Source organism: Malassezia sympodialis, genomic scaffold, assembly GCF_000349305.1.
Source record: "Malassezia sympodialis ATCC 42132 genomic scaffold, msy_sf_14, whole genome shotgun sequence".
NCBI classification, from domain to species: Eukaryota; Fungi; Basidiomycota; class Malasseziomycetes; order Malasseziales; family Malasseziaceae; genus Malassezia; species Malassezia sympodialis.
This window is the reverse complement of record NW_017387812.1, coordinates 52,761-64,846: the sequence shown is the minus strand read 5'-3', so window position 1 is coordinate 64,846 and position 12,086 is coordinate 52,761. Positions and strand designations below refer to the sequence as shown.

The 12,086-nt window shown below is 48.9% G+C and overlaps 3 protein-coding genes across 3 annotated transcripts; 2 read left to right on the top strand and 1 right to left on the bottom strand.

The window, feature by feature from the left end:
* Positions 1-2,161: 2,161 nt before the first annotated feature.
* On the top strand, positions 2,162-3,271 carry MSY001_2791 (uncharacterized protein; the record flags this gene model as incomplete). Its single annotated transcript, XM_018884659.1, has 1 exon — positions 2,162-3,271. One exon carries the CDS (start codon positions 2,162-2,164, stop codon positions 3,269-3,271), a length of 1,110 nt encoding a protein of 369 aa, XP_018741297.1.
* A 2,248-nt stretch (positions 3,272-5,519) lies between these two features.
* MSY001_2790 (uncharacterized protein) lies at positions 5,520-7,219 on the top strand (the record flags this gene model as incomplete). The annotated part of the gene is made up of 3 exons (XM_018884658.1): positions 5,520-5,527; positions 5,565-6,735; positions 6,758-7,219. 3 exons carry the CDS (start codon positions 5,520-5,522, stop codon positions 7,217-7,219), a joined length of 1,641 nt encoding a protein of 546 aa, XP_018741296.1.
* A 1,560-nt stretch (positions 7,220-8,779) lies between these two features.
* On the bottom strand, positions 8,780-12,077 carry CDA1.1 (Chitin deacetylase-like protein, predicted to be GPI anchored. Possible fusion of two CDA genes; the record flags this gene model as incomplete). Its single annotated transcript, XM_018884657.1, has 2 exons — positions 8,780-10,126; positions 10,776-12,077. 2 exons carry the CDS (start codon positions 12,075-12,077, stop codon positions 8,780-8,782), a joined length of 2,649 nt encoding a protein of 882 aa, XP_018741295.1.
* Between the last annotated feature and the right edge of the window lie 9 nt (positions 12,078-12,086).

The window sequence follows — 12,086 nt, the reverse complement described above, 5'->3', positions numbered from 1 at the left end:
GTCGTCGTCGCCGCAGCCTTTGGCAGAAGAAACAAGTGAGGAGCACTTGGAGGATGTCTGGTTTGATCAAATCTTTGATTCCTTGTCTTTGGAAGAATCTTTACCGGAGACAATCGTTGATGGCGATAAGAATAGGAGGGCTGCAAATCCTATCCACATTCCTCCCCCGTCGGGCACAGGTTTACAGCTTGTGGTGGCGTCCAGTTAGCAAGCTGGGTCTGGTACCTCTGCTTTGCATACTTGGTCTACCGACACGAAAAAGAAAAAAATATGATCGCCCTCATGAATTCTTATGCTCCGGTGTTTGTATATATGATGTCCAAAATGATGAGTAACGAAAAGTGCCTATAGATCAAATGGCTTATTTTCCCTAAGTCGCATTTTCCACATCCATGAGTTGGACTTTAGGTGCGCGGTTGTTCAGCAGCCAAAGTGTCCCCGTATGCAGGCGCCTGCTTGCAACTAGATCCAATCCTCCTCGATTTACGCCCCCGTCACCCGCTGGGCAGGGATGGCGCTCCTTGGAACAGTCTCGACTTATTGGACCTGGACATCGATTTTTCACCGTCTCACGCTGCGCGGCTATCGCCTCGAAAGGCATTGATAAACAGGCCCAAGAAGCACCTGCACCGAAAAAACCATTTTCATTCCGCCCATACGTAGAACTCATGCGTCTTGACCGCCCCATTGGATCGCAGCTACTTTTCTGGCCTTGTGGTATGTTGATATGATTCTCATATATCTAGCATGGTCTATCACCATGGCTTCCCATTTCACGCATGCACCGCTCTCCGTGTGGTTCACAAACCTAGGTCTATTTGCAATTGGCTCCGTCATCATGCGCGGGGCTGGGTGTACCATCAATGACATGTGGGATGCAAAAATCGATGCCAAGGTTGAGCGTACAAAGTCTCGTCCCATTGCTTCTGGAACCGTATCATACAAGCAAGCAACCATGTTCCTGGGTCTCCAGCTGGCATGCGGCTTGGCTATTCTTCTCAACCTCAACATGTATAGCATCGTTCTTGGCACCATGGCACTCGGCCCCGTCTTCTTGTATCCTCTTATGAAGCGGATCACAAACGTCCCTCAAATTGGGATGGGACTTGCATTCACCTGGGGCTCCATGCTTGGCTGGGCCGCTGTGGCCGGAGCGTGCTACTGGCCTGCTGTCTTGCCGCTGTATGCCAGCACCGTGACATGGGGCGTTGCATACGACACTATTTATGCTCATCAGGATAAGGTCGATGACCGGGCTACGGGAGTCGGGTCTACCGCCATCCTGTTTGGCGACAAGGGAACTAAGCCTGCACTGGTCGCCCTTTCCGCCATCTGGCTAGCCCTACTCGTTTACGCAGTTAACGTTCAGTCGCCAATTTTCCCCTCCTTTATGGCAGTGGATGGCCGCACTCTCTCTTTCAAGGAATGGGCTATGCTATCACTTGAGACAGGTCACCCGTTTTTCGCTGCCTCATGGCTTACAACGGTATGCCATGTACTCTGGCAAATCCGTACCGTCGATTTGAACAATCGTGCTGATTGCTGGGCCAAGTTCTGCAGTAATCGAACGGTGGGACTGATAATATTTCTTGGCCTAGCTGCTGACTTCCTCTATCAATATGCCCAATCACACAAGAAGGTAGAGAAATCCGTCTAGCCGTGCTATCCTAGACCTGCCGGGTGTTTTACCTGACGTTATCGAAAGAGCACAACATTGCATACAATCGCGCAAGCCATTGCGCAAGTTGTCGTGACAAGGTATTTCTCCGCGTAGATAATTCATCCAATCATGTACCTCCATTACATGAATTCGTGCATTTGCTAGCCGTCGTCGAAAAGAGATCTGACCGATGGATATGACGATGCTTGCTTTCTTGAGGCAGAACTCGGAAGGAAATGCAATATAAAAGATAAAAGACCACCGGCGGTCTCCAACTTGCCCTGATATCCATCATCGATGAGGATTTTCGCTCTTGCTCTTCTTGCAGGCGTCAGCCTTGTGCAAGCCCGCAATCCCCTTGCTACTACAGATCAAAGTGAGCTTGATGCTCTCTCTATTGAACTGAGTAGGGACCCTGGGTTTGAGCCGCTTAAGAAGGAAGCATTGAACCAATATCTCAAATCTCTGAAGAAGTACCATGTGGACATCACCGATGCTGTAATGAAGGATCTCCATTTGGCTATTGAGGAGCTTGTCTTCAGCTCGGTTCAAAAGGCTGCTAATGGTGATCCCACCCACCCGAAGGTGTACTGGACCGACACCGCCCCTCGTCGTCATAACTGGTTCGGCCTCTCTGTGCCAGGAAGTCGATACTCTTATGATAACCCTGACAGTATATACCGGACCGTCCCTATTGACGGCAAGTATAAGTATAAGCTGAAGGGTCGTCGGTTCGGCAATGGTACGACAGATACTAGCTTCTCGCTCATTAGCAACGTGAACTCCCAGAATACCATCAGCACCATTTCGAAAAAGGATCTTAAAGTGAACGCGGATGGTACTTACGAGATCACCATTAGCTCGGAGGATATCAAGGAAAACCATCTCAAGTCTGACTGGACCGCCAAGCAAATCTTCATCCGTAACAACCTGGGTGACTGGAACAAGGAGACGCCTGACGAGCTTGAGGTGGAAGTGCAAGGCAACCCCAAGCCGTGGTTCCCCCGCACCAACCGCTCTATCATCAATGATGCCAAAAACGACCTAAAGCAGTCGACGTTCTTTTACGGCTTCGGTGCTCTTGACCTCAAGACCTTGTCTGTCCCAGTGAACGTACTCAAGGATCCTTCTCAGTCCCAGTCACTTGGTACTCTTACATCACAAGCCCAGTCGTTCGGGCACTACAAGATTCAGGACGATGAAGCCTACGTCATCACTATTAATGGTGGAAAGTCTAGCTACTGGGTTGTTCCTGTTTATACGATGGGCATGGTGACGAATGATCCAGAGCACAACATTGTCAGCTTCAACAGTGTTCAGTCTGCTCCCAACAACAACGGGACATACACATTCGTTCTTTCTGCGAAGGACCCCAACGTCTACAACTGGATTAGCATTGCTGGCATGCCGCAAGGTACTTTCATGCTACGGTGGCAGGGTCTTCCCCCGTCGGATGGCACTGTAAAAGATATTAAAGTTAACACACAAGTTGTCAAGTTCGACAAACTGCATGAGGTGCTCCCGAATGGCACGCGCTATGTCTCTGCGAAGGAGCGGCAGCAGCAAATTCGGGAACGCCTGCAAGGCTACCAGCGGATCCACTTTCAGTAGCTGACGGAACATGTATAAAATAGCAAATGCTGATCAGCTTATGTTCTATGATTTGACAAGTCGTCGTTCTTTCACATTTCGTGCTGGGCTACATACATTGTTGTCTTTCAATTATGCACCGCCCTGTCGATATGCACGCTAAATGTAAATTACGAAATTCCCTGGATGCTGCAGTGCAGGGCCCCCGTATTTTCTTCGGGAAATAGCTGTCGATCTGTGCCAGGCCTTTACCGCAGATGCCGATAGGTATTCTTATTTCCGAGACCCACGGGAAAAATATCCCGAGCCAATCATATCCCATCACTATGCGTTCTCTCGAAGAGGCGCGTCGGATTCTGCAAGAATCAGGCAACGTGCGCCCACACACAGGCAAAACCTTGTTTTCACGAGGCCCATGCTGCAAAATTTGGCCTGACTCGAATGTCGTCATTGCCAGGCCGGTTTGACGTGGAATTGTAACCGCATCACGTACATCGATATCATTTTCTCGCTCGAGGGCGAATTGCGGGCCTAGTTGATTCTGCGGTCCGTGAAGATTCGAGGTTCTCTTCCAACAACGACCCTCTTGCAGCTCTTGGGCTATCCTGCTATCTCGTATAACCCTAAGACCAACTCCTTTCTACCCGCCTACCTTCGTACACGAAACTTCGTGAGCAAGGTCTCTCATCTCAGCTTGTTGAATTGATTCGACGGTACTACCAGAAGTATGAGCACAGGGCCTCGTGTTCGGCGTGCCTCCAGAACGCGCATTCGCGGAAGGCCTCCGTCCATCTCCAAACCGGTTGAAGGCAGCGATACAGACCAATCTTCTTGGATTGCTGATGACATCTGTACACGCTGCGGTGCTCTTGCGCCTCATGGGAAGCTCTATTGTTCGGAAAAATGCCGGGAGCAAGACTCAGAAACTGCAGTATCAATGCCAGCGAACGAACCTAAAATTGAGGAGCTTAGCAAGGCGTTGTCTCAGCTACGCTACCCCATGACACTCTCCCCACACCTCACGGCAGCCACTGCGGGTCTTCCGCTATTTTCTAAACACCCGGTCTCGGATTCCCATCAGAGTTCAAGGTCATTCGGGTCCAGCCCGGAACGGCGCGAATGTGGTGGATTGCATCGATCACCGTCGCATTCAAGTGACTCAATTGGTTCTGAGAAATCTGAATCCGAACTTACATCACCTTCTCCTTGGCAAGTTGGGCTAGATGTGAGTGAAGAAAATGAGGAAGTGTCTGATAACGATGACCTGACTCTTCCGCCTTCCGTGGTTGGTGCAAGTCCTTTCGCTACAAGTCGAAGTATAGGAACTCGAATGCACAAATTCAAGTCGGGATCATTCACATCTTCGAAGGGCCCGCAATTGTCATCACCTACTCTAGCGCCTCACTCCGTGGTGTCCACGCGCTCGGCTCAGTCGCCCATTCAGTTCACACGAATGCCTTGCTCAACCAATATCCCGTCCTCTGTTCTTTATGCGAATCCAAAAGGTCGGAGCAAGTCTAATATACCCGCGACTCTCCGGCGTTTCGGCAGTGATCCCCCCTCCGAGCGACACTCCCCTCCGCTCTTAAGCAAGTCACGCTCACAGTTTTCGAATACACCCAATGACTGCTCCGTGGACTTGTTTTCTAACCATCTGAAACCGGCGTCTATGCAAATGCAAAGTGCACCGGACCAAAACAGTCATAATGCTGACCCCTCTCCTCGCCAGCAGGAATATAATCCCAAAAATTCTGATATTTGCTCTTCTGGTGAATGCCAAAACAGCAACCAATTGATCCACTCCATTGCAACAGAAAAACAGAGCAGCGGATCTTGCGACGAACCTACGCGCGGTCGCTCATTGCGGCGCACCGGTCACTCTTGTTGCTCTGGTCATCGTCGTTTGGATGCAGCCGCGTGCGATCCTTATTGTATTCTCTCTCTGAGCAGGAGCCACAAGAATTCGCACCCGGTGCCATCAAATGACTTTGTCTTTCCTCTTTGCCCTACGGAACCCTCTGCCTAGACACGGTCCCCTTTGGTTACGAATGGCGATCTCTCTTGCCTTCTAAAAATAGATATATTTCTACTCATGGTCCTAGCCAGCTTTAGATACCCACCCTTGACTAGAGATATCATCCCATGAAGTTGTATGTCTTAGTACCGAGTACCTTTTGACTTTACGTGTCGGGGGCCACGAACCGGTCTTGGAAGCCTTCTGTCTGAAACCCTCCACCCATGTCTTCGCGCGACGCGCCCCATTGGTAATATGGATTAGTACGTTTGTCGATCCACCGGCCTCTTAACATCCCAGTGAAAGCGAAAGACGCAAGAATATTGAAGAAAATGAAAGACTGTTAAAAGAACTTGGAATTGACCAGGGTGGGAGCTCTTTTTTGGGTACCAGTGCACCGAAACGACCTACAGCCCATGCTGAGCGCGCACGCCGCAAGCGAAGTCTCACGGAAGATCTGTCCAAACAAGCACTACCGCAACGTTCTAGTGCACGGCTTAAGGGAATAAAATTGGATACAGAGAACGAGATAAGCCAAGCTGTCTCGTCGAACTCTGGCTCTCCCAAGGATTCATCGCACACTGTGCGTCATGGTGATCTTAGCTTGGAAGAGCTCGCCGCCGATACGCTAGACGAGGATGAGAAGAGAAAACTCAAAGAGTCACTCAATATCAAATTTGAAGACGATGTAACATTACAGACCCCAAAGACTGAGCTTGAAAACTTGCTCAGAACCATGCGACTTCGAAGCTATACTCGCGTGGCGCAAAAGCGAATCTACAGCATGATCTACCACCCTACGCTCGAAAAAGACCTTGTTTTCACCGGTGATCAGGCGGGAAATCTTGGTGTGTGGGATGCAACTGCTGAACCGGAGGAGAGCCAAAGCCAAGAAGGCGATATTCTCACGGGCAACGCATTCTCCCTGCAGATGCATGGAGCTGCTATTGGGTGTTTACGAATGGACCCCATTTCACCAGAAAGGGTCTATACCAGCTCATACGATTCAACATTGCGCGTTTTTTCGCTGAGCAAACATATTAGCATGGAAGTATGGCGTGCACCCTCTACAGTCCAACTTGGAGAATTCGATATTTTGTGCTCTTCATCTAGTGCCTCTGAGATGGAGACGCCTGGATCTTGTCATCTCGATGGAAGAAGTCTATGGCTTGCTGATCACATGGGCGGACTGATCCATATCGATGTTCGGTCTGCCTCCTCCGAATATCATCGATGGCAAGTCAGCGATAAGAAGGTCGGTGGTTTGTCCGTCAACCCTTCTGTTCCGCACTGCATTGCGACAGCATCCAATGATCGGTCTGTTCGCTTGTTTGATACCCGTATGTTTGGACGATCCAGGGAGGTCTCCATACCGATGAACAGGCTATCGGATGACGATTTTGAGGAATTGAATACATTATATGCTTCTTCGCAGCTTGGTTCCATGAAGCGAGAGATGGCGTGCACGTCGGTGAGCTTCAGTCCAAAAGGAGACTATTTGGGTACGTGCAAGTTACTCATGTACAGCCAGTGTATGCTACGATGATACAGTTTCTGTTTGGGATCTACATGACAAGACACTCTGTCGCATGTCTCAACCTGCTGTGAAAGAGGGCCCTCCGTCCAATACACTGGATCATTGGCTAAAAACCAAGTCGCGCCCCCAAGAAAGTCTTGGCGAAACGCATACATTTCATCACAACAACCAAACTGGCAAATGGGTGACTCTTTTCCGGGCCTGCTGGAACCGAAATCCCTCTCTTGAGCCACACTTCTCCATGGGGAGCATGTCGCGGCACACGGAGATTTATGGGAAAGACGGCCGTTGTATGGTTCGGTTATACGATCCTGATTGGATTACAGCCGTGCCAGCCGTGACAGCTATGCATCCCATCCTCCCAGCGCGTATCGCGACAGGAAATGGATCTGGTCGGTGTGCATTTTGGTCCACATGAATTTTAGGACATACTTGTTGCCATACCATGGTTTGATACCGCAAATGGAACATTGTAGGATACCAAGGGCGACAGAAATGCTTCAACATTGGAGGGCATAGGGTAAAAATCCTGATACAAAGGATCATGGTATGTAAACTCGAACAAATAAAAAGCTCGGAATCGGAGCCAGTGTAAAGCGACGATCGACAGCAGAATCAAACCCAAAAGCATACCAAACACGGTCACTAGCATGGACCTTGTGAAGAGCCCTTTAATCATGAATCGTCGTGATGCCATAGAATTCACATCAAAGTCTGTTGGCGTCGGTTCGTTCTCATGCAGACGTGTAACAAGCGAGCCAAGTCGTTCTCGAATCTTATCCAGTTGATGCGCATATTCAGCATCATCCATGCTAATTTTCTCGAGTCTTAACTCTGTAGCGAGTGCATTTGTAGCCGATTCAGACTTTCCTGCACCATTTGGCTGTTGCGTGGCGTCGATAGCCTGGAGCATCTGTTGCAATGTTTCGTCTGGCGGGGCCGATTCTCGCGACGGCTCCTTCAAAACTTCCTTCAAAAGGCGAATCATTTTCCATAGATCGTCCTCTTCAATCGTATACTCCTGTGCCTTTTCAGTTTCAGGAGGGTCATCCTGTGATTTCCATTCGATAGTGATTCCATTTGAAGAAAGAGGATCCAAATCCAAGAGAGGTCCCCATGCCGACAAAAGTGGTTTCGTACGCGCCGGTGAACCTCTAGGTATATTATTCTTCAAAGGATAAAGAGATGATTCCATTGGATATGCTGTGACAGAGCTTTGGGCCTTGGATCGGGTATATGAAGATGAGTCCGAGTTGCTGGCATTTTCGCCATCCGCCGAAATAGATATAGAATCCATATCGCTTTCTTTTAAAGAGACATTGTGCGTTGACCCCAAACTATGACGGCTTTCATCAATCTCAAGCTCTGGCGTCGACTTACGGCGCGATTCTTTAATAGATCTTTGTCCCGAAAGCCACCTTTCTGCACAGACATCGCGCTCTGATTCCTCTTTTGCGCGAGCGCGAGCCTCATCCTCAGAGATCCTATTATATACCTCCATAATACTTGGACGCATGTACTTGGTTTGTTCATTCATATTCAACGATTCTGCATACGGGGTGGTACGACAAGCTTGACCGTAAATATATAGAAGATATCAACACAAATCCATATTTGTCAGTCACGATTTATATGTTCGTTGGTCAAAAGTTGCCAACGAAGGTCCTGTAGGATAACGGTTAGTCCGAAGGTTTCTGATTCTTGATAGAAGTCGTGAATTCCTTAAGCCGCGGTTCGACTCCGCGCAGGACCTTTTTTCTCTTCGCCCGCTCTCCCCAAAATTGATATTGAGCTGCTCTTTTTTTTTTTAAAAACGATCTCACAAAATCACACCACCTCATTCGCAGCTGTCCGATGATCTTTTCTCTACAAAAAAGGGACATCCAGAGTCAATATTCTACGAAGATGAAAAGCGAAATTCGGTTTATTCGCGGTAAAAACTGAAACGCGCAATCGACAAAACTCATTTACATCCACCTTAAAGAAGGACAACGGCGCCAACCGCAGCAGCAGCCAGCACTGCAGTGATCATTGCCTTGGCGGGTGAAGCAACTATTCCAGCTGCATTCTTGTCGTTTGAGCCACTACCGCTCAAGTCACTGTTAGACGAGCCGGAGCCGGAGCCGGAGCCGGAGCCTTGACCGGGGTTAGCGAAGCCTTGCTTCTGCTTAGCCAACGGAACGACATCGAACTTAGGGTTTGCAGTCGCCTTGATAGAGTTAATGTCAGGCAAACCCGTAGCACGCTTGCCGTCAACAAAGTCCGAAAAGCCAGGATACTTGATGTCCTCAGCGTAAGGGTTCGAGACATTCTGGCAAGCAGTGATAGGCACAACGTTCTTGTACTTCTGCTCAATCTTAGGATATTCATCAACGAACGTCTGCATGGTTTGGTTCGTAAGCTCATGCGTCAAGACAATCGGGCTCTCGTTGCCCCCCTTGTCGATAATGCTCTGGTAGTTTTGTTCAACCTTCTGTTGACCCACGTTCACAACATCCCAGTCTTGAGTGTCTTCTTGCCACAAAATCGTGCGGAGACCAAGACCAGCAGCAATAGCACGCACACGGTCATCGACATCACCGAACGGAGGGCGCCAGCAAGTGGGCGTCACACCCAGAACAGTCTTGATAGCACGCAGAGTGTAAAACAGTTCAGCAAAAACCTGCTCGTTCTCGAAGGTGGTCATATAATGGTGGGACCAGGTATGAACACAAACCTCATGACCATCCGTAAGAGCACGCTGGGCCTGGTAAGGCCAGTTGGCAACATTAATACCGATGAAGAACATGGTAGCCTTCAGCTTCTTAGATTCAAGGAAGTCGTAGAAAGCGTTGTGAGAGCAGTTAGGACCATCATCAAAGCTCAGACCCCACGTGCTTGGCTCAGGACAAGTGCTCAAATCAGTGGGAATGTTCTTAGCCTTGGGTTTTACACACTTGCTAGCAGTCCACCAGCAATCAGGGTCCGATGAAGCGTCATAGTCAGTGTTCTTAACACCCATGTTCGGACCACCAGAGTTGTCCGCCGGCTTCACCTTCACGTTGCTTGGGATGATCCCAGAATTTTGAATATCTTGCCAAACCTGGTTAGCTTGATCATCGCCTTGCAGAATGGTAGCAGGGTTGTTGTCCTTAGGAAGGGTCTTACCCATCATTTGGGTCACAGCTTGATCACCGTACTTGGCGCATTCCTGAGTCGGGTCGGACATCTTCGCCGCATCGGCAGCACTGGTAGCTTCACGACGCGAGAGACGGAAGTGAGTGCGCTCAGCATTGCCGTGAAGAGCGGCAGACGCATACGTAGCCGACAAGGCAGCAATCAACAACTTAGCAGTCAATTGCATGATATGGTGGTTGCTGTTTAGGCGGCTGTGTGGCACACGTCTATATCTACTTGTTCCTGCACGAGCTTCGGGTCACCACGTGTTAATGCACGATTTGTAGATGTTAGCATAATAAGCGTAGTGGCTGTGCTCTATTGCATAAGATAAACCCAATATAATGCATTTTACGATCGGAAGTGTCGTAAAATCGGTCCTGTAGGATAACGGTTAGTCCGAAGGTTTCTGATTCTTGACAGGAGTCGTGAATTCCTTAAGCCGCGGTTCGACTCCGCGCAGGACCTTTTTTTGGTCCATTTGACTCTGGATTATAACTGCTATATCAACCACGGACGTTTATAACCCTCGTGATGAGCAACCAAGAACAGTCTTGAAACAAATCCTACAAACTAATATACTATTGTAGGCGTCATATAAGCATCGCATTGCGGAAAATACAAGGGATGGAAACTTTTAAAAACATATTTAATATAAAAATCTATACACTTTAGAGACACGAAACAAAAGCGACAAGCGTCGGAATGCAAACACTAAAAATGCTTACCATTGTCGATACAGCCGCATTGCGGTTGTCGTTGGAGGAATCACCCGAAGTCGGGCCAGGCTGATTAGAACTCGAACCAGAGCCTGAAACGCCGCCACCGCCACCACTAGTGCCGCTTGTATCGTCGGCAGAGTTAGATTGATTTCCTGACGATCCAGAAGAGCCGCTAGAACTTCCTGGATTCGCAAAGCCATTGGACTGCTTCGAGACAGGGCTCAAGTTGAGTTTCACATTTGGATCAATCTTGATCGAGTTTCCGTCGGGGAGGCCCTGATAGTTGGCATTGCCGGCAATAAAGTCGTTAAAGTTGGGATATGTAATACCCGTCTCAAGATAGGGCTTCGTAATATTGTAACACGCTGAAATAGGCACGGTATTCTTAAAAGCCTGTGAAATCTCAGGTTGCTTGTTGATGAACATCTGCATGGTTTCATTGTACAATTCGTGTGACAATACAATAACACTTTCTTGACCGCCCTTCTTGATAATTTTGTCATAGTTGGACGAAATCGTACTGGGAGACGAGGAGCCGTATGGCTGAATATCCCAGTCATTCGAGTCCTGATTCCAAATAATCGTGGTAAGTCCCAGACCTGCTGCGATTGCACGCACGCGGTCATCCACATCGCCAAACGGAGGGCGCCAGCACGTAGGCGTCACGCCCAGAACAGCCTTGATTACGCGGATCGTGTAGAACAGCTCAGCAAAGACTTGCTCATTCGAGAGAGTTGTCATGTAGCGATGGGACCAAGTATGAACACAGACATCGTGTCCATCGGTGATAGCACGTTGGGCCTGGTAGGGCAAGGTAGCCACGTTCGAGCCGATGTAGAACATAGTAGCCTTGAGCTTCTTCTCTTTTAGGTAGTCGTAAAAGGCATTATGGGTGCAGTTAGGCCCATCGTCGAAAGTCAAACCGTAGGTATTCGGCTCGGGGCAAGTGTCAATATCTTGGGGGATATTTTTGTGCTTGGGCTTTGTGCAACCAGAATCAGTCCACCAGCAGTCTGGATCCTCGGAGTCTTTGTAATTAGACTGTTTAGAAGAAGCTCCCATGTGCTGACCGTTCGACGAGTCTGCCTTCACTTTAACGTCGCCAGGAATAATACCCGATGACTGAATGTCACTCCAGACTGAGTTCGCTTCCTTGTCACCATCAACAATGTTGGCAATTTTGTCAACCTTGGGAAGCAGGTTATTCTTGTTCATTTGTGAAATCTCGGGGGCCTCGTAGTATTTGCATTCTTGGGAGGGGTCCGTCATAGACTCATAAGCTGCCTCACCAGCGGGAAGCTTGCGACGTGTAAATTGACGATGGTGAGAATCATTCTGCAACAGATGGGCTGAAACACCACCGAAAATCAGGGCAAGGATGACAGCCGTGGCCTTCATGGTGGGTGA